The 22,858-nt window shown below is 47.7% G+C and overlaps 1 protein-coding gene across 1 annotated transcript in view; it reads right to left on the reverse strand.

Annotated features, from left to right (window-relative positions):
- Window positions 1-7,649: 7,649 nt before the first annotated feature.
- LOC100663771 (arylsulfatase F) overlaps window positions 7,650-22,858 on the reverse strand; it is a 35,001-nt gene continuing 19,792 nt past the window's right edge. Inside the window, exons 7-10 of the mRNA XM_064278866.1 lie at window positions 15,695-15,829; window positions 13,650-13,812; window positions 12,440-12,561; window positions 7,650-8,359 (exon numbers count right to left, since the gene is read on the reverse strand). Of these exons, the coding sequence (XP_064134936.1) occupies window positions 7,992-8,359; window positions 12,440-12,561; window positions 13,650-13,812; window positions 15,695-15,829 (788 nt within the window). The 3' untranslated portion in view covers window positions 7,650-7,991. The remainder of the gene's footprint in view (window positions 8,360-12,439; window positions 12,562-13,649; window positions 13,813-15,694; window positions 15,830-22,858) is intronic.

Below are 22,858 nucleotides of genomic sequence, written 5' to 3' on the forward strand. Positions count from 1 at the left end.
GTCACTATGCACTGGAATTGGCTTGACAGCAACGGGTAATCTTTATGGAAGGGCATCGTCTGGTCTCTCTTCCAAGGAACCACTGGGTGGGTTTGAACCAACAACCTACAGTTAGCAGCCAAGTGCTTAAACCGCTACATCACCAGGGCCCTACCTTGCTGCTTTAATCCCCTAAGTATCTCAAGACCCAGCCTACTTCTTCAGACTCTGATGCCAACAGTGGCCAAAACGTCACCATCTCTTGCCTTGATGAGTACAAAACCCTCCCAACTTGTAAGTCCCCAATTTCCAGTCCTGTCCTTCTTTAGCCCCAAACCGTTGCCTGCCAATGGGAGTTGTGAAATCTTAAATCGGATCATTGTGAATTCTGTGTAAATCCTACCCATGGTTTCCCTCTGTCCCTGGGATAAAGATCAAACTCCTCCTCAAGGCAACAAGCCATGAATGTTCTCTGTATCCTAAGTTTTCCTCATTCTGAGAGTTCCAGTCACGCTGGGCAGCTCTTCTTGGCTGCTGTGCCCATTTCTGCTCCATAGCCATTGCCAAGCTCTGCCTGGAAGATAGACACCCCTCCAAATGACCACTCCCTAGTTGTTGCTGTTGTTAGGTGCCGTCAAGTCAGTTCCAACCCGTAGCAACCCTATGCACAACAGAACGAAACCCTGCCTGGTCCTGCGCCGTCCTCACAATCATGGTTATGCTTGAGCCCACTGTTGCAGCCACTGTGTCAACCCGTCTTGTTGAGGGTCTTCCTCTTTTTCACTGACCCTCTACCTTACCAAGACTGATGTCCTTCTCCACGGACTGTTCCCCTTCTGTTAACATGTCCAAAGTATGTGAGATGCAGTCTCACCATCCTTACCTTTTTCATTATCATTCTCATTGTCAGATCTTCATTCAACTATCTCGTTCTCAGAGATATAAACATGACTCTGTTTGGAAATGGGGTCTTTGCAGATGTTATGAGTTAAGTTAACATGAGGCCATCCTGAGGCAGGGTGGGTCCTAACTCCACCTGAGTGGTGTCTTTATAAAAGAGGGGAGACCACCGTGTGAAGATTCACGTACGGGGGAGGAAGGTCTGGGGCCACTAGCAGCTGGAACAGACAAGGGAAAATTCTCCCCTTAGAGACTCTGGAGGGAGATTAGACTTCTAGTTTCCATAACTGTGAGGTAATAAATTCTTGTTACTCAAAGCCTCTCACTTTGTGGTACTTTGCTACACCAAAAAAAAAAAAAAAAAAAACCAGAACCCACTTCTGTCGAGTTGATTCCGGCTCAGCGACCCTGTAGGACAGAGTAAAACCGCCCCATAGAGTTTCTAAGGCTGTAATTTATGACCTATCTCTCTATCATCCATCCACTTATCAATATATCAATCTGTCTATACATATACCCTTGGCTATCAAGTCAGCTATGACTTATAGCGACCCTATGTGTCATAGAGTAGAACTGCCTCATAAGGTTTCCAAGGCTGTCATCTCTGCGGAAGCAGACTGCCACAGCTTTCTCCGGTGCAGCGGCTGGTGAATTTGAACAGCCCACTTTTCAGTTAGCAGCCGAGCGCTTAACCACCACGCCACCAGGGCTCCTAGTTTGTTACACACACCCTAGGAGATGAATCCCATTCTCATTGCCGTCCAGTCGACTCCCAGCCATGGCACTCCCATGTGTATCAGAGTAGAACTGCACTCTGTAGGGTTCTTGATGACTGATAGCTGTCGATGAGTTGACTCCAACTCATGGTGACCTCAGGGACAACAGGACAAAATGTTCCCTCGTCCTGCATCATCCTCACAACTGAAGGCACGTTCGAGTCCCTCGTTGCTGCTATTGCACCAATCCATCCAACTGAGGGTCTCCCACGTCCTCAGTGGCCCTCTTCTTCATCCAACGTGATGTCCTCCTGCAGCGATTGATCCCTCCTGATGATGTGTTGAAAACAAGGGAGTCAGGCACTGTTCTGTGGTGACCCATAGGTTTTTCCTTGGCTAGTTTTTGAAAGATCGCCAGGCCTTTCTTCCTAGTCTTAGTCTGGAAGCTCCACTGACAGCTGTCCGCCACGGGTGACCCTGCTGGTATTTGAATACCGGTGACACACCTTCCAGCATCGTAGCAACACACGAGCCACCACAATACCACACATGGACAGACAGGGAGGTGGTCTTCAAGAAGAGATCCATGGGAATATCCCCCACAACCAGGGCCAGCTTCCTGGGTGTTCCATCTGTGCGTTATCACAGGGTTCTGTGCTCAGAAAGGCCCGCATTTGGTTCCATGCTCTGCTACCACTACCTTGAAATTCTTAAAGGGGTCCCATGTTTTCTATTTGTGCTGGCCCCCAGCCCCTACCCACCAAATTCTGTAGCCAGCCGTGACCCCAAAAGAGGGAGAACAAGAATTGAACTTGTTTCTGCCATTATGACTCAGACGCAGAGCACGAGCTGTTTGTGCCTGCAAAGGTTTGCTCTTAAGCGTCCTTATTTCTTGGGCAAGGAGCCCTGGTGTTGCAACAGTTAAGTGCCCGGCTCCTAATCCAATGGTTGGCAGTTTGAACCCAACCGGCAGCTGCACAGGAGAAAGACCTGGCTATCTGCTCCTGTAAAGATGACAGCCTAGAAAACCCTACGGGGCAGTTCTGCTCTGACGCACAGCATTGCTGTGAGTCGGAATCAACTTGACGGCACCGAACAACAACGTTCCTTGGGTCTGAATTTTTAAAACATTCTTTTAGCAGGGACCTATCTTGGTTGAAGTTAAGATCAGCCATCACTGATAAAGGTTTAACCAAAAAGGGTCATGGCTTCCTTTACTGTTTTAAGTAAGGTTATGGGCAAGGGCGATACTGTGACTAGTTGGCATTTTTCTTGCAGAGAGGTCATCTGCACGTCGTCTAACTGCGCCGGGAATTTCCGTAGGACATACTCGGGGAGATGACACAATTCTGAGTCAGAATCCAAACCACCCGTTTCTCAGCAGCCTGGTGCTGATTACCAGTTCCATCGCCCAGGGGTGGATGGGCGACTTCCCTTGGCCCAGCGTTTGGGGTTGAGTTGTGTCCCCCCGCAAAAGACGTGTTGAAGTCCTAACCCCTTATACCTGTGAAGGAGAGCTTGTTTGGAAATAGGGTCTTTGCAGATGTTTTCAGTTAAGTTTACCTCAGGTCATACTGAAGTACAACAAACCACCCCTTGCCATGGAGTCTATTCCAACTCATAGCAACCCTATAGGACAGGGTAGAACTGCACCATGGGGTTTTCAAGGAGTGGCTGGTGGATTCCAACTCCCTGTTTGGTTAGCAGCTGAGCTCTTAACCACTGCATCCCCAGTACGCTAGGTCCTAATCCTATATGCGGCGTCCTTATAAACGAGGAGACACAGAGACACAGAGGGAGACAGCCACGTGAAGACGGAGCACAGACTGGGGTGGTGCAGCCAGAAGCCCAGGAAGGTCTGGGGTCACCAGAAGCTGGGACAGACAAGGAAGGATTGTCCCCTAGAGCCTCAGTAGGGGTCCCAGCCCTGCGCATACATAGGGGCGTGTTTGGAAACAGGGTCTTTTCGGATGTTATCAGTTAACATGAGGTCATACTGGAGTAGGGTGGGCCCTAATCCCATTTAAATACCCATTGCTGTAGAGTCGATTCCAACTCATAGCAACCCTATAAGACAGAGTAGAGCTGCCCCGTAGGGTTTACAAGGAGCAGCTGGTGCATTTAAATTGCCGACCTTTTGCTTAGCAGCTGAGCTCTTAACCACTGCGCCAGCAGGGCTCCCCACTCTAAGTGGTGTCTTATAAAAGAGACACAGAGAGACAGAGGAAAGACGCCATGCAGAGCTGTGTCTACAAGCCAAGGCACACCTGGGGCCACCAGAAGCCATGAGACAGGCAGGAATAGTCTCCCTCAGAGCCTCAGAAGGAATCAACACGGCCGCCACCCTGGTCTCAGACTCCCAGCCTCCAGAACTGAGAAACAATAAATTTCTATTCTTATAAAGCCCCTGGTTCATGGTATTTCGATATGACAGCCCCAGGAAAACCATAATGTCCTCTACCATCAGGTATCCAGGTGACCCACTCAGGCTGGGTGCTTCCCCAAAACTTCGACACCCTGTGTCATCCTCAGCTGCTATTTGGAGCATTGCTAAGAAAGTCCGCTCCACTTTCTCCCTCAGTACTGTCTGGAAACTATGCAGTATTTATCACTCATTATTTTTTGTGACAGCTCCACCCTGACTCATGTTTGTTTGATGGTGACCAAGCCAAAACCATTGCTACAGAAATGATTGTGACCCACGGCACCCCCATCTGTGTCAGAGGAGGACTGTGCTCCATAGAGTTTTAAATGGCTGATTTTTTGGAAGCAGGTGGCCAGGACTTTCTTCCAAACTGCCCCTGGGTGGACTTAAACCTCCAACTTTTTGGTTAGCAGCTGAGCGCATAACCACTGCACCAGCAGGGACTCTCTCTCGTATTATTAACATCTTGCATTCCTGTGGTCCATTTGTAACAACTGATGAGCCGAGACACTGATACCTTGTTATTAACTAAAGTCCACAGTTTACATTGGAGCTGTGGTGGCGCTGCAGTTAAGCGCTTGGCTACTAACAATAAGGGTGGCAGTTCAAATCCCTCAGCTGCTCTTTGGAAACTCTGCAGGGCACTTCTACTCTGTCCTATAGGGTCGCTATGAGTCAGAATCGACTCGACGCCAATGGGTTATGGGTTGCTATGTTGTGCAGTCCCATACGTTCTGACATATGTATAATCTTCTGAGTCCATCATTACAGCACTGTAAAGAGTAGTTTCACTACCCTTTCTTGCTCACGGATACCTCTAGGGGTTAAGTACTTTTCCTGTCTCTGAGGGTTTATTGGGAAGCTGTACCACTTGACGGAAACCCTGGTGGGGTAGTGGTTAAGTGCTACAGCTGTTAACCAAAAGGCTGGCAGTTCGAATCCACCAGGCGCTCCTTGGAAACTCTATGGGGCGGTTCTACTCTGTCCTGTAGGGTCGCTTTGAGTCGGAATCCACTCGACAGCACTGGGGTTTTTTTTTGGTACCACTTGGCAGCAGGCGCTGTCACAGGGCAGGGGCCTTTATGACTCTCTGAAACTGAAGAAACAGACGAGTGTCACAAATTACTGTTTTTAGGTGGTATGGTATGAGGTATCTGAATTTTTGGGTAGGAAAACAGAAATTTTGAAAATTTTTATTTATTATGCGTATGTACCCATGGGGACCTGCGATATAATCAATGATACTTCTTCCTATGTACCACTAAATACTGGGGTAAGCTTGTGGAAAGGAGGCAAGAAAAAAAAAAAAAATCCATGCTACCTACCAAAAATTGAGACACACTCACTCAATGAATCAGCATGCTTCCATGAATGAAAACACAGAGTATCAACAAAAAATTCAAAGCAGAAAATAATTGGGTGATGAAGGGGTTAAAAATGCCCTGTGCTCTGCCTGGTCACCCCTCCTTCCTCCCCCTAAACTCCTAAAACCACTGATATTTTCACTCCATAATCTTGCCTTTTCCAGAATGTTCTATAGTTGGAATCACACCGTATGTAGGTCTTTCTCTCTCTCAGCTTCTCTGTTTCCTGTTATTCTGATCAGAACATTTAAAAAAATACACCCCATTCCTCCAAAGTTATTCTAACTTTGAGGGGTCCCTGTTAAGCAACGACCACTAAGATGTGCCAGGTGGACAAGGCTGAATTTCTGGATCCAGTCAGAGGCTATAGGTTGAAAAGGGTATCTGTTCTTTGCAAACTCCTCCTTCAAGAATTCTTATTTAAGCTCATGCTTCCTTTATTTTAAAACATAAAATAAATGTATGCTTTTTTAGGCACGTGGAGCTAGCTATGCATTGTATTTGTCTGCCCCCTAATGGTTAAATTCATCGAGATATTTAAATCAGCCATCGCTCCTTAAGGATTGGATTAAGAGATATTGGGGAAGGGAAGAGGATAAAGATTGTTATTTTTTTGAGTAAGCATATATGGAGAGAGCACTATAAAATGTATGTCATTGGGGGACATGGTTAATTAATTATTCAAAGTAGAACTGCCTCATGGGGTTTCCTAGGCTGTAGTCTTTATGAAAGCAGGTCACCAGGCCTTTCTCCCGCATAGTCTCTGGTGGCTTCAAATAGCTGGCCTTTAGGCTAATAGCTGAATCCTTAACCACTGTACCACCAGGGCTCCCTGGCTTCAAAATAGCTAATATCCAAGCAAGCACTACTGCCTGAAGAATGAGTAAATCAATTCTAAATGAAATAAAACCGGAATGCTCCTTAGAAGCAAGGATGGCAAGACTTCGTCTTGCTGACTTTGGACACGTCATCAGGAAAGACCAATCTGTAGAAAAGGACATCATGTTTCGTAAAGTGGAGGTCAGCGAAAATGAGGGAGACCGTCCACGAGATGGACTGACACCGTGGCTGCAACCATGGACTCAAACACACCAGCGACAGTGAGGGTGGCGCAGGACCGGGCCATGTGTCTGCTCTTTACATGTAAAGTCGCCATGAGTTGGAGCCGACTGGACAGCAACTAACGAAAAGCACCACCACCTGTGGGCTGTGTACTGCGTCTTTGATAGATATTACCCCACCAATCTTTGCAAAAATCCTATGATAGAGGTACTGCTAGTGTTTGCATTCTGTAAATATGACAACTGAAGCTTGGATAGTGTCATGGATTGGATTATGTCCCCCCAAAAATGTGTGTATCAATTGGGCTGGGCCACGATTCCTGGTACTGTGTGATGTCCCTGTATGTTGTAAATCCTGCCTCTATGATGTTAATGAGGGAGGATGGGCGGCAGTTGTGTTAGTGAGGCAGGACTCAATCTACAAGGTTGGGTTGTGTCTTGAGGCAATCTCTTGAGACACAAAAGAGAGAAGCAAGCAGAGAGAAGGGGGACCTCATACCACCAAGAAAGCAGTGCCAGGAGCAGAGCACGTCCTTTGGACCTAGAGTCCCAGCACCTGAGAAGCTCCTAGACCAGGGGAAGATTGATGACAAGGAGCCCACAGAGAAAGAAAACCTTCCCCTGGAGCTGACACCCTAAATTTGGACTTTTAGCCTACTTTACCGTGAAAAAATAAACTTCTCCTTGTCAAAGCCGTCCACTTGTGGTATTTCTGTTAAAGCAGCCCTAGATGACTAAGGCAGATAGGTTAAGAAACTTTCCCCAAAGCCACATGGCTTGAACCTCCAGCCTTCCGGGTAGCAGACCAGCAAGTTTTCCATGTGCACCACTCAGCAACTGCTCAATACACACAACAACAAAAACAAAAACCAAGTGCATTGCCATGGAGTCAATTCCGACTCATAACCACCCTGAAAGACAGAGTAGACCTGCCCCATAGAGATTCCAAGGAGCAGCTGGTAGATTCGAACTTCCGAACTTTTGGTTAGCAGATAAGCTCTGAACAGCTGCCCCACCAGGGATCCTTGATACATATAAGCCCTTACATTTTGAGTTTGCATTGAAAAGCAAAAGGAGACTGGTGGCGCAGTAGATAAGTACTCACTGTTAACCAAAATGTTGGCAGTTTGAACCCACCATCTGCTCTGAGGGAGAAAAATGTGGCAGTCTGCTTCCGTAAAGACTGCAGCCTTGGAAACCATGTGGGGCAGTTCTACTTTGTCCTCTAGGGTCGCTAAGAGTCAGGGAGTCAACATGACTACAACGGGTTTGCTTTTTTGTAGAGAAACAGACCAGATGGGACAAAGGGCTATAGACGCTTGCTTCCTACCACTCAAAGTCATTAAAAAAAAAATTTTAAATCTGGAAATTAAATAAACAGTTTTCACCAGGAATCCAAAAGGTAAATAGAAAGCATTAAGACAAGTGGACATTTAATAACCTGGAATTGGAGAGGAATGCATTGGCTCTCAATTGCACTCTTGGCCAGTATGAAACGGCCAAGTGAGGCGGACTCAGACCGTCTGGTCTCCAACATCTTTTCTCTTTACAACTCCCCAGCCAAGCGTTTCCCCTCTTTGTCACACAGGCAAAACGGGAACACCCCACAGCAGGGCCTCAGCCACACCCTGTCCCGGTTTATTTCTGACAGCTGCTCCTGGACGGGAATCACTGATTTCAGGTGTTCCCTCAGGGCAGCGGCCACCTTCTCAATCACCAGGTCGTACAGGGGTTCTGTGTCCCTGGAGAGTGGAGTGGACTCAGATGGGTCCCGGGAGAGATCAAAGAGCAGAGGGGGGTTGTGGTGGGTGACGTTCTCCCCCGAGCATTGGCAGTACTTGGTGGCATAGCAGGCTTGAGCTCCCGGCGGCTGGAATATCGGGGTCACGTAATGAGCCTTCCAAACGGCCTCACCTGGGGAAGAGCAGGACCCTCAGACACATGCAACACAGCTGCCCACTTCCCTCTTTCACTGCCATCTTCTTGAGCGTCTTTTGCTTCGCACCCAGGTTCGTGCTAAATATTATTCTATCTCTAGAGCCTTATTAAACCAGCTGCCGTCTAGCCGACTCTGAGTCACAGCACTCCCATGTGTGTCCCTGTAGCACTGGGCTGCCCACGGGGTTTTCAGGGCTGAATTTTCCAAAGTAGATCACCAGGCCTTTCTTCCAAGGCACTTCCAGGTAGACTTGAACATGCAACCTTTCAGTTAGCAGTCGAGCATGTTAACCATTTGTACCTCTCAGGGAGTGCAGTGCTGCCACAGGAGTTAAGGGCTCGTCTGCTAACCAAAAGGTCGGCAGTTCAAATCCACCAGCCACTCCTTAGAAACCCCATGGGGAAGTTCTACTCTATCCTACAGGGTGGCTATGAATTGGAATCGACTCTACCGCAGTGGTTTTTTATTTTTTTCCTTTTTTTAGGGACTCCAGAGACACACTAAAATAAACAGCTCAGTTGCCGTTAAGTCAGTTCTGGCTTATGGCACCCCCATGTGTTACAGAGTGGGACTGTGCTCCACAGGTTTTCCTGATGGTCACCTTGTACAGACGTTGATCACCAGGCCTTCCTTCTGAGGTGTATTTGGGTGGACTCGAACCTCCAACCTTTTGGTTAGCAGCCGAAAGCATTCCTCTTGGCACCACCCAGGACTCCAGACTAGGACATCAGAATCCACTTGTCTGAATTTACACACTTGTGCAAGAGTCAAGAATTTTATTTCTCGGAATGGATACTTCTTAAAGGCATTTCCTGGCCTTTCTAAGGACAGCAGTGCTCAGGAAACTTTCCAAGGGGGTATTTCCAATCACTGCTGATAAGTCCAACTCATAACCAAAAACCTAGGTGTGCTTTTTCAGCCCTGACCAAAGGCAATGACAAACGCTTTACCTGGCCAAAGGTACCCGGATGGCACAAATGGCAAAGCACTCGATGACTAACCTAAAGGTTGGGGGGGGTCAAACCCATCCAGAGGTGCTGTGGAAGAAAGGCCGGGCAATCTGCTTCCGTAAAGATCACAGCCGAGAAAACCCCACGGAACACAGCTCTACTCTGTAACCCATGGGGTCACTGTGAGTTGGATACGACTGGACAGCAACAGGCTTGGTTTTTTATTTGCTTTTACGAGGCAGACCTCAGGGGGAAGCTGCCCGCCCCACCCAGCCTTGGTGCACAACCCTTGCACTGCAGGTTCTGAAGGCAGCTACCATGTTTTTTTTTTTTTTTTTGCGAATAACGTGCCCACATATATAACTCGCCCACACATATAATGCACACAGTATGAATCTAATGTGTGAATGGGGTGTCTTGGCTGGCAAAAAAAAAAAAAAAAAAAACACGTAAAACCAATGCATTATTTACATAAAACTACGGTACAATCAAGGACTCAGGCCATCCCAACCAGCCATGCTTTTGTGCATAGCCGTCTTCCTAGCTGTTACAGACTGAATTGTGTCCCCCCAAAACGTGTATCAACTTGGCTAGGCCCTGATTCCCAGTACGGTGTGATTGTCCACCATTTTGTCAACTGATGTGATTTTCCTGTGTGTTGTAAATCCTACCTCTTTCACATTAATGAGGCAGGATTACAGGCAGTTACGTTAATGAGGCAAGACTCAATCTAAAGGATTAGGCTGTATTTTGAGTCAGTCTCTTTTGGGACATAGAAAAGAGAAGCGAGCAGAAAGACAGGGGGACCTCCCACCACCAAGAAAGAAGAGCCAGGAGCAGAGCGCACCCTTTGGACCCAGGGTCCCTGTGCTGAGAAGCTCTTAGACCAGGGGAAGATTGATGACAAGGACCTTTGCCCTGAGCTGACAGAGAGAGAAAGCCTTCCTGTGGGGCCAGCACCCTGAATTTGGACTTCCAGCCTCCTAGGCTGTGAGAGAATAAATTTCTCTTTGTTAAAGCTGTCCACGTGTGGTATTTCTGTTATAGCAGCACTAGATGACTAAGACACAAGCACCTCCATCAGAGGTCTCTTTATTGGGAGTCGTCAGCCAAGGCCACCCTAGGCCTCTCACCCAAGACCTCCCACTAGAGGGAGGGGGAGATCCCCAAAGACACCTTTCTCCACTCTGAACAGTCAGTACCTGTCCACTCCTAGCCCTTCTCCTTCACCCCTCTGGTCCCCAAGTCCATAAAACAGCAGGAGCCGTATTTTGGGTCTCCCAACATCTTCCATAACCCACCTGCCTCACCTGGTACTTCTCCATGGAGAAGGATGGAACAGGAGTGCTGTGGATTGAATTGTGTTCCCCCAAAATACATGTTCTAAATCCTAACCCCTATGCCTGTGAATCCTGACCCCTATACCTGTGGAGGAGCCCTGGTGGTGCAGTGGTTAAAACACTTGGCTGCTAACTGAAAGGTCAGTGGTTCAAACCCACCAGCAATCCCGTGGGAGAAAGATATGGCAGTCTGCTTCCACAAAGGTGACAGCCTTGGAAGCCCTATGGGGCAGTTCTACTCTGTCCTATAGGGTCACTGTCAGTTGGAATGGACTCGAGGGCAGTGGGTTTGCTTTTGGTTCTCTATACCTGTGGATGTAATCCCATTTGCAAACGGGGTTTTCTTTATTATGTGAATGAGGCCATGTCCATCTAGGGTGTGTCTAAAACCAATCACCTTTGAAATATAAAAAGAGCAGATTCAGTACAGAAGAAGCAAACTCAGATGCAGAAGACAGGTGCCACGTAGAGATCACCAAGGAACAGACCGAACGGAAGCTGAAAAGAAACGACTTTCCCCCAGAGCTGACAGAGAGCTTCCCTAGAGCCAGTGCCGTGAATTCCGACGTCTGGTCTCCCAAACTGTGAGGAAAAAAGTTGCTGTTTGTCAAAGCGATCGCTCTGTGGTATTTCTGTTACAGCAGAGCTAGATGACTAAGACAATAGGCCAAGAGGGGCTTTCTCGAGCTGGTGGTGCTTGTTGTTAGCGGCTGCTGAGTCGACTCCAACTCATAGTGACCCCACGTGTGCAGAGTGGAACTGTGCCCCGTAGGGTTTTCTTGGCTGAAACCTTAAGGAAGCAGGTCACTAGGTCTTTCGTGGTGCTGCTGGATGGGTTTGAACACCCAACCTGATGGTTAGCAGCCATGCACAAACAATGCTACCCAGGGACCCTTCTCGAGGTTAGCCTCTTGTTTATATTATCCCAGACAAAAAAGACACAAAACAAAACGATGCCATTGAGTCAACTCGGACTCATAACATATCCCAGTAGGTGATTAAAACTTTGACTATTACTTTCACTTTGGTCTTTATTTTAAGATATGTTGGTTGGACACTGGTTGGCTCAGCTCACCTCTCCAAGCTCGGCTCAGCTCTTGACAATAACTTTTTGGCTGCTAACCGAAAGGTTGGCAGTTAGAACCCGTGAGTGGCACCACAGAAGAAAGCCCTGGCAGGCTGCTCTTGTACAGATCCCATGACCTGCTGCCGTCGAGTCAATTACGACCTGTTTCGACCTCACGTGACAGAGTAGAACTGCCCCAGAGTGTTTCCAAAGCTGTAATCTTTACAGGAGCTGGATCTCTAAGTCCTTCTCCTGTGGAGCCACTGAGTGGGCTCGAACTGCCGACCTTTCAGTTAGCAGCCAAGTTCTTAACCATTGCACCAGCAGGACCCTGCCAATAAAGATGACAGCCAAGAAAACCCTTTGGGGAAGTTCTACTCTATAACACATAGGGTCTCCATGGGTCAAAATCAACTTGGCAGCACCTAACAACAACCAAAACCAGAAATAATTTGTTGCCGTCGAGTGGATTCTGATGCCTAGCGACCCTATAGGACAGAATAGAACTGTCCTGTAGGGTTTCCAAGGAGTGCCTGGTGGATTCCAACTGCCGACCTTTTGGTTAGCAGTCAAACTCAACCACTGTGCCACCAGGAGTCCCTAACCACCACAGATGGGGAAAGTAGGAAGAGACCGATGGGGCTGGAGTGACAAATCCCACTCCTGGGGTCAGCAGGGAGCAGGCGAACGTGTACTCACTGTCTTGTGGATGCCACCTGACAGCGTGGAGGTACGAGCCGCAGTAGTGGAACAGAAATTGGTGCTCCGAGCGCTGGATCTCACCGCTCAGCAAGGGCATAAGGTCTCGGCCGTCAATCACCCTGTGGACACAGGACAAGATGGTGAGGCAAAGGGAAGTTGTCCCCAGGCTGTAGGAGGTATGCTCCCCGCAATCCTGGTCAACAATTACATTCTGCTTGGATCCACAATCAACACCCATGGAAGCAAAACGAAAAAAACCAAACCCAGTGCCGTCGAGTCGATTCCAACTCATTGCGACCCTATAGAGCAGGAATCAAGAAATCAAATGAGGCATGGCAGTGGGCAAATTTGCTGCAAAGGACCTCTTTCAAGTGTTGAAAAGCAAAGATGTCACCTTGAGGATTAAGGCTCACCTGCCCCAAGCCATGGTCTTTTCAATCACCTCTCATGCATAAGAAAGCTGGACAACGAATAAAGAAGACCGGAGAAGACTTGATGCCTTTGAATTGTGGCATTGGACCCCAGTGCTGACACTATTACCTATATCTTGGAATGGAAGATTCAGCTCAAATTCATGAAAAACTTTCTTCCAAACAGAAGAGAGGAGTCCTTGGGTCAGCAAATTGCTAACGTGCTCAGCTGCTAATCAAAAGTTTGGAAGTTCAAATTCACACAGAGGCACCACGGAAGAAATGCCCGGCAACTTACTCCTGAAAAATTGGCCATTGAGAACCGTATGGAGCACGGTTCTATTAGGACACACCTGGGGTCACCAGAAGTTGGAATTGACTCAACAGCTGGTAGGTAGATAGGTAGGTAGGTAGACAGATAGAGGATATATAAAATAGAAACTGCTCTATGTGGTGCAAAGAGTTAACATGCTCAGCTGCAAACTTACTTCTGAAAAATCAGCCATTGAAAACCCTGTGGAGCACAGTTCTACTTTGACACACTTGGGGTCGCCATGAGGCAGGGTCGACTCCCCAGCAACCGGGCTGGACCGGTCTGAAGATGGACCGTGGTCATGTACAACTGGTCTGTGATACTTGAATGATGTTCCACAGGACAGCCATGTAGAGCAGGAAAACCACCCAGGGGTGACAGGGAATTTGTCGGGATTGAGTTGGTCTCATTTGTCTAGAGCCTCCTTACAAGGAAGAAGGTTGAGAAAGAGTTCCCATTCGCAGATTATACGACTTCACGTCACCTGTCCCGAGGCAGAATTCCTCCGGACAATGAGGCTAGCGTCGGGAAAATATCCATTGAGCTTGTAGGTTCCTCAATCGATTGTCCAGCAGGCAACTTTGCAGGCCATCGGAAAATTCCCGGGACACGGATTCCACCTTCCCATCCTCCCATACCTTTACCACCTACAAGACAACAGAATTCAGTTCAGTGACTGTGGCCAGACAAAATAGTTAGGGTGGCCAGAGTGTTGTCAATGGAATTAATATCCAAACGGATACCCAAACACTTGAAAGCAGAAACTCAAACAGAGGTTTCTACAGCTACGTTCACTGTAGCGTTATTGCAATCCCCAAAAGTGGTAACAACCTAAGTGTCCATCGACAGTTGAACGGATAAAAAAAATGTGGTGTAGACATACGATAGTCTGTTATCCAGCCATAAACAGAAACAAAGTTCTGATACATGCTACTACATAGACAAGCCTTGAAGACATTTGAAGAGTGACACCAGACAGACACCAAAGGACAAACACTGTATAATCTCAGTGATATGAAACGTCCACCAAAAAACCCAAACCCACTGCCGTCGAGTTGATTCTGACTCACAGCGACCCTATAGGACCGAGTGGAACTGCCCCGTAGGGTTTCCAAGGATGTCATCTTTAGAGAGGTAGGCTGCCTCATCTTTCTCCAGAGACCAAAAAAAACTTTGTTGCATCCACCCTGTGTTAATCCATCTTGTAGAGAGTATTCCTCTCTTTCAGTGACCCTCTACTTTACCAAGCATGATGTCCTTCTTCAGGGACTGGTCCCTCCAGATGACATGTCCAAAGTATGTGAGACCAAGTCTCACCATCCTCACTTCTAAGAAGCATTCTGGCCGTGCTTCTTCCAAGATGGATTTCTGTATCTAGAATGCCCTTGCTTCACAACCAAACAAGTTCATTACCAGCCTCCTTCACACCTTTACTCAAAGTCACCTTCTTAGAGAGGCAGACCAGGACGCTTTATTAAAAAGGCAGCCCTACACCAGCTTTTCCCAACCTTCTTCTGTTTTGTGTTTCCGTAGTATGGTGGCACAGTGGTTAACACCTGTGGGGCGAGCTACGGCTGCTAACCAAAAAGGTCAGCATTTTGCGATCCACCAGCTGCTCCTTGGAAACCCTATGGGGCAGATCTAGTCTGTCCTGTAGGGTCATTGACTCAGAATTGACTCCACAGCCACGGATTTCTTTTTTTTAGGAGTCCTGGTGATGCAGAGATTAAAGTGCTTGGCTGCTAACCCAGGGACTCCTGTTGACACATGACAGCTTATTACGTGGGAATAAGAATTAATACAAGGTTGACAGGGGAGGAGGCTGAAAATGAGGAAAAGTGACTGTAACTACTGCTCATCCAAAAATGCTCGTCAAGGAAAAACAATTTTTCACCACTTACTACATACAGAAGGGAGCCCTGGTGGCACAGTGGTTAAGAGCTTGACTGCTAACCAAGAGGTCGGTAGTTCGAATCCACCAGCTGCTCCTTGGAAAGTCTATGGGGCAGCTCTACTGTCCTACAGGGTTGTTATGAGTCGGAATCGACTCAACAGCAATGGGTTTGGTTGGGTTTGGTTTTTTCTTCAGCATAGTACCTTCTTTGAAGGCTGCCTTCCACAGAAACATTGGCAGATCTGAACTTAATTTCCTTAGTCCTTGTGCTAAACCTTATTTTACTAAGAGCAAATGCAGCAAACGTGTTTAGTTCATCATGTATTCCTCTCTTCATTTCGTGGGCTATAATGATAGCATGGAGTCCCTGGGTGCTGCAAACAGTTAATGCTCTCAGCTGCTAACCAAAAAGTTGGAGGTTCAAGTCTACCCAGGAGTGCCTCGGAAGAAAGTCCTGGCAACCTCCTTCTGAAAAGTCAGCCATTGAAAACCCTGTGAAGCACAGTTCTCCTCTGACACACACAGGGGCGCCATGACTCAGAAGTGACTCAACAGCAACCGTTATTGTTTAATGATAATGAACATGAAAGAGCTTTATTGACGACAGGATCCCAAGAAAAACCCCCTCTGCTCACCTTTGAAAATCCCATTCCAGCCTCCAAGCTGGGTGTGGCCTATTCTCCCCTCCAGATGGCCCCCGTGATCCGATGTAAAGTGCACTAGGGTGTTGTTCCTCAGACCAAAGTCATCGATCACGGCGAGAATCTTGCCTGCAATAATCACAGAAAACGGGACTTGTGAAAAACAAGCACATCATGAACGATTAAACGCCTGAGTTAACTGGCCCTGAAATAACTATGGGAATCGAGGGTGGCGTGGCCCTTACTACGGCAAAATCTACAGAAGGTGAATGAGCACTCAGGGTTTAATTGGCCACACCATGGAAAGATAAATGGACTTAAAAAAAAAAAAATTAGAACCCAAAATTAAAAAAAAAAATGCTGACGTACCTGAATTTAGAGACCATCTCGAGAATAGATTTGACGCATTGAACGCTAGTGACCGAAGAACAGACAAGTTGTGGAATGACATCAAGGACATTGTCCATGAAGAATGCAAGAGGTCATTGAAAAGACAGGAAAGAAAGAAAAGACCAAGATGGATGTCAGAGGAGACTCTGAAACTTGCCCTTGAGCATCGAGCAGCTAAAGCAAAAGGAAGAATTGATGAAGTAAGAGAACTGAACAGAAGATTTCAAAGGGCCTCTCGAGAAGACCAAGTATTATAATGACATGTGCAAAGAGCTGGAGATGGAAAACCAAAAGGGAAGAACACGCTCGGCATTTCTCAAGCTGAAAGAACTGAAGAAAAAATTCAAGCCTCGAGTTTCAATAGTGACGGATTCTATGGGGAAAATATTAAACAACACAGGAAGCATCAAAAGAAGATGTAAGGAATACACAGAGTCATTATACCAAATAGAATTAGTTGATATTCAACCATTTCAAGAGGTGGCATATGATCAGGAACCAATGGTACTGAAGGAAGAAGTCCAAGCTGCTCTGAAGGCATTGGCGAAAGACAAGGCTCCAGGAATTGATGGAATATCAGTTGAGGTGTTTCAACAAACAGATGCAGCGCTGGAGGCGCTCACTTGTCTGTGCCAAGAAATATCGAAGACAGCTTCCTGGCCAACTGACTGGAAGAGATCCGTGTTTATGCCTGTTCCCAAGAAAGGTGATCCAACCAAATGTGGAAATTATAGAACAATATCATTAATATCACACGCAACCAAAATTTTGCTGAAGATCATTCAAAAACGGCTGCAGCAGTATATCGACAGGGAACTGCCAGAAATTCAGGCTGGTTTCAGAAGAGGACATGGAACCAGGGTTGTCACTGCTGATGTCAGATGGATCCTGGCTGAAAGCAGAGAATACCAGAAGGATGTTCACCTGTGTTTTATTGATTCTGCAAAGGCATTCGACTGCATGGATCATAACAAGCTATGGATAACACTGGGAAGAATGGGAATTCCAGAACATTTAATTGTGCTCATGAGGAACCTGTACATAGATCAAGAGGCAGTTGTTCGGACAGAACAAGGGGATGATTGGTTTAAAGTTAGGAAAAGTGTGCGTCAGGGTTGTATCCTTTCACCATACCTATTCAATCTGTATTCTGAGCAAATAATCTGAGAAGCTGGACTATATGAGGAAGAACAGGGCATCAGGATTGGAGGAAGACTCATTAACAACCTATGTTATGCAGATGACACAACCTTGCTTGCTGAAAGTGAAGAGGACTTGAAGCACTTACTAATGGAGGTCAAAGACCACAGCCTTCAGTATGGATTACACCTCAACATAAAGAAAACAAAAATCCTCACAAGTAGACCAATAAGAAATATCATGATAAACAGAAAAAAGATTGAAGTTGTCAAGGATTTCATTTTACCTGGGCTCACAATCGACACCCATGGAAGCAGCAGTCAGGAAATCAGACCAATTGCATTGGGCAAATCTGATGCAAAAACCCCTGCAGTGTTGAAAAGCAAATATGTCACCCTGAAGACTAAGGTGTGCCTGCCCCAAGCCGTGGTGTTTTCTATCACCTCATATGCACGTGAAAGCTGAACAATGAACATAGAAGACCAAAGAAGAATTGACACCTTTTTGAACTGTGGTGTTGGTGAAGAATATTGAATATACCATGAACTGCCAAAAGAATAATCAAGTCTGTCTTGTAAGAAGTACAACCAGAATGCTCCTTAGAAGCAAGGATGGTGAGACTATGTCTCACATACTTTGGACATATTGTCAGGAGGGACCAGTCCCTGGAGAAGGACAACATGCTTGGTAAAGTAGAACCCAGTGCCATGGGTCAGTGAACAAGAGGAAGATCCTTAACAAGATGGAGTGACACAGTGGCTGCAAAAGTGGGCTCAAGCATAACAATTGTGAGGATGGTGCGGGACCGGACAGTGTTTCATTCTGTTTGTACATAAGGTCACTATGAGTCGGAACGGACTTGATGGCACCTGACAACAACAACATTTATTGTATGTCTGCTGCATACTGAAATTTTTTTTATAATTTTTATTGTGCTTTAAGTGAAAGTTTACAAATCAAGTCAGTCTCTCACATAAAAACTTATATACACCTTACTAAAAAAAAACACACCCCCAATTACTCTCCCCCTAATGAGACAGCCGGCTCTCTCCCTCCACTCTCTCTTTTCGTGTCCATTTCACCAGCTTCTAACCCCCTCTACCTTCTCATCTCCCCTCCAGGCAGGAGATGCCAACATAGTCTCAAGTGTCCACCTGATCCAAGAAGCTCACTCCTCACCAGCATCCCTCTCCAACCCATTGTCCAGTCCAATCCCTGTCTGGAGAGTTGTCTTTGGGAATGGTTCCTGTCCTGGGCTAATGGAAGGTCTGGTGGCCACGACCACCGGGGTCCTTCTAGTCTCAGTCAGACCATTAAGTCTGGTCTTTTTATGAGAATTTGGGGTCTGCATCTCACTGTTCTCCTGCTCCCTCAGGGGTTCTTTGTTGTGTTCCCTGTCAGGGCCGTCATAGGTTGTAGCCGGGCACCATCTAGTTCTTCTGGTCTCAGGCTGGTGTAGTCTCTGGTTCATGTGGCCCTTTCTGTCTCTTGGGCACGTAATTACCTTCTGTCCTTGGTGTTCTTCATTCTCCTTTGATCCAGGTGCGTTGAGACCAACTGCACATCCTGAATTTTTGTTTTGTTTTATTTTGATATATCCCAGTAGGCTGGGTGTGTGTGGTACTCTGGTCACTAGTCTGGCCATGCTGGAGCTCTCATTCCTGTCTCCTGGTGGGTGAGACAGCAACTGGGTATGTGAACATGTGTCCTTGTTTGCTGGTCTTGCAGGACTGCTGAGGATGTAGGTAGCTTTTCTGGTAAGGTGACGTGTCAGTCCTGCTGGTCACCCGGTGCAGGGGGCCTTCACCCTGGTCATTGGGTTGGGTGTTGTGTGTGCAGTCTGTGGCTTGCTGGTTGGTGGGGTGCAGAGGTGCCCAGGTTGTTGGTCACCAGGTAGGTGGTACGGAGACTCTCACCAACAGCCCCAGCGGGCAGGGCTGCACGAGGGGGTTCAGAGCCAGCACAAGCCTCCGGGTGCAGGGGAGGAGGAAGGAGAGACATTGCCTGCCCACAGGTGCCTGATTGTCTGCTAAAACTCATTGTGAGGGAGCTTGGGCAGCCATTTCTTGGATGCCTGGTGACATTGGTAGAAGGGGCTGAGAGGCATCTCTGTCTCTCATGCCCCTGGCACAGGTGGCTGGATGAAGGGGGCAACACCACCAGCCCTCGGGTCCTGGTTGTGGGTGGCTGAGCCCCCGGCTTAGGGGGTGGGATGGTGGTGAATGCCATTACACCACAGTCCACAGCATGTCAGGGAGATGGGCAACGGGGGTGTGAGTGTCCCCCAGGCCTGCGAACGTCCAGCAGAGGAGGCTGCTGGGGTGAGTGTGGTGGGTGGGCTGGTGCAGTCAGCTCTCTCAAGGCAGGATGCACTCCTGCCTGACTCTGGCCATGACTGCGGGGCCTCCCCTGCTTGGCTGCACCAGGTGGAGTGGTTTTCAGCTGGGAAGGCTGCTTTCTTTGTCTCAATACGTCCACCTTGTGCAGGCTCAGCTAGCAGGACACTGCCAACCCGTAATTCTCCATTTCTGCTGTTTTTAATACTGTCTTTCCTTCCATCTGTCTCCCAGTCCTGTTCTTCAGACTTGTCCTTGACACTTCTTGTTGCCATTGACTTGATTCTGACTCATGGTGATCCTATAGGACAGAGTAGTATTGCCCCATAGAGTTTCCAAGGAGGGGCTGTTGGATTCGAACTGCCGACCTTTTGGTTAGCAGCTATATGCTTAACCACTGCCTCACAGGGCTCCCTTTGATGCTTTTTGTTGTTGTTACTGTTAGGTGCCATCAAGTCAGTTTGACTTGTAGAGACTCTATATACAACAGAACAAACCGCTGCCTGGTCCTGGCCATCCTCACGATCCTTGTTACGCCTGAGCCCATTGTTGCAGCCACTGTGTCAATCCATCTCATTGAGCATCTTCCTCTTTTTTGCTGACCCTCTACTTTACCAAGCATGACGTCCTTCTCCAGGGACTGGTCCCTCCTGATGACACGTCCAATGTGTATGAGACGAAAGACTCACCATCCTTACTCCCAAGGAGCCTTCTGGCTGTACTTCTTCCAAGACAGATTTGTTGTTGATGCTTAGGGTTCCTAAATTGTCACCTATGTCCAATTCACTTGTTTTTTCAGGTCTTTGTTGTAAGAGGGATGACATGAAGCCTCTGACTACTCTGTCGTTTTCGACCACCTCCCGGCGGGGCTGTTATTTGCATGGTCAGCCCCTCACTGGGTCTGAGGAAGCAAGAGGCCAAATGGGGAGGTCCCTGGACTCTACTGATACCTGTACAGTGACAGCATGGAGACATGATACCTGGGTACAGGAGGCCTGGCAGGTTGCAGGATGCATCAGAGACAAACCTGGCCACCATTCTCATCTCTCCCCAGAACCTGCCCTTCACAGAGGGGGCAAAGTTGGAGGACAAGGGCTACCTCCTGAGCCAGGCTCTGGATTCCAATCCTGCTCATACACTCGCCCATCCTGCAACCTGAAGCCCGTGCCCAGATTATGTTGTGCTCCTGTTTCCTCGTCTGTTAGCGGGGGATGATGAAGGTGATGAAGGTAGTACTACCTATTTAGATGTTTCTGGGTATCAAACAGGAACACACTTGGAAGAACGCATGGGGTATAAGCACTACATTGTTGCTATTGTTAGCTGCCCTCAAGTCCATTCCAACTCATAGCAACCCCCTGTGACAGCACAGAACTGACCCCATAGGGTTTCCTAGGCTGTGATCTTTACAGGAGGAGATCGCCAGGTCTTTCTCCTGCAGACCGGCTGGTGGGTTCGAATACTGCCAACCTTTTGGTGAGTAGGTGAGTGTAAAGAGGGGCCTGGTACATTATTCAATATTTTTCAACCATAAAGAGAAATGAAGCCTTGATACATGCCACCACATGGATGAACCTTGAAGAACATAAGGCTGAATGAAAGAAGCCAGACACGAAAGTCCACATATCTTACGATTCTATGTTAAAAGCCCAGGAGAGGCAAACCCATAGACACTGAAAGCAGACAGTCAGGAGGAGGTGGATAATGGAGATCGACCGTTTAATGAGTTGTTGTTGTATGCTGCCAAGTCAATTCTGACTCCTAGACACAGCATGTGACAGAGTAGAACTGCCCCATAGGGTTTATGGAAGCAGATCTCCAGGTCTTTCTTCCACAGAACCTCTGTAGGTTTGAACCGCTAACATTTTGGTTAGCAGCAGAGCACTTAATCATTGCGCCACTCTATGCCCATTGCCATCAAGTCGATTCTGAGTCATAGCGACCCTACAGGACAGAGTAACACTGCCCCATATGGTTTCCAAGGAGTGCAGGTGGCTTTGAACTGCTGACCTTTTTTGGTTAGCAGTTGAGCTCTTAATCACTGTGTTGCCAGGACTTGATTGCACCATTAGGAGCCCTTCTAAGTGTTACGTTAAAAATGTTTGCGGAGGTGGGGCCAAAATGGCTGACTAAGTAGAAGCTACCTCGGATCCCTCTTGCAACAAAGACTCAGAAAAACAAGTGAATCGATCACATACACGACAATCTACGAACCCTGACCACCAAACACAGATCTAAGAGTTGATCTGAGTGACAGGTGAGCGAAAAGCTGTGCCCTGAACCAGCGACCGCTTCTGGAACCTGCGACCCACCCCACAGCCTTGAGCCCTCACGGTTCCCTGGTGCTGAGTGGAAGGGCTGATAGCGGCTTGCTGAAGCGAGGCAGGCATGGGACACAGCCCTAACCCCTAATGCCCTGGGGTAACCTCCATAGAGACTCAGCCAGCACAACTAGGCTGCACACTTACATGGCAAATGAGAGAACGAGCAACCACGGGGAAGTAGCGACTGTTTTCGGAGCCTGGAGCCAGTGTCCCAGTCAGAAAACCTTGGCACCAGGCTTTGGACTGGGCGCAAGGGAGTTGACCATGGCATCCTGAGACAGCACAAACACAGGACGCAGCCCTAGCTCCCTGAAGTAACCTCGGGGGGAGCCCAGCCAGTGCACATAGGCAGCGCAGCGACGCAGCTGACAGGAGGAGAAGTCACTAGGAGGCAGTAACTGGTTTTGGAGCCAGGAGTACAGCATCCCAGCTGGGGAACCTTGGCACTGGGCTTTGGACTGGGAGTGGAGGAACTGACCACGGCTTCGGAGACAGGACATGCACAGGAAGCTGGCCTGACCCTTGGGGGCAATCTTGACCCAGCCAATGAACACAGGCTACACAACCCTCGGGAATCTCAGATAAAACAGTCCTCACCAAGCAAGATAAGTAACTTTGTCTATATTCCAGGGTGCTACTCTCTCCTATCTATCTGATCCCCCCCCTCCTCTTCCCAGGCGGCTTCATTAACATTGGAATTTCCTGAGCCAGAGAGTGAAGTGCTCTGTGATTTTTTGTTTGTTTTGTCTTTTCCTAACCCATTCTCCTGGCCTGAGAGAAGCAGCTACAAAAACCCCAGGGACCAAGAATCCTTCCCTGACTTCCCAAAATTGGACTAAAAATACAGAACCAGATCCAGCCAAGCATATGAGATCCACAGTCTTGGGCTTTCATCCCTACAGGGAATAAGGAGGCTATTATAATGCAAAGGCAATTCTGATGTGATCTGACTGTCATTGTTTTAGCAG

This window comes from Loxodonta africana, chromosome Y, assembly GCF_030014295.1.
Source record: "Loxodonta africana isolate mLoxAfr1 chromosome Y, mLoxAfr1.hap2, whole genome shotgun sequence".
Classification (NCBI taxonomy): domain Eukaryota; kingdom Metazoa; phylum Chordata; class Mammalia; order Proboscidea; family Elephantidae; genus Loxodonta; species Loxodonta africana.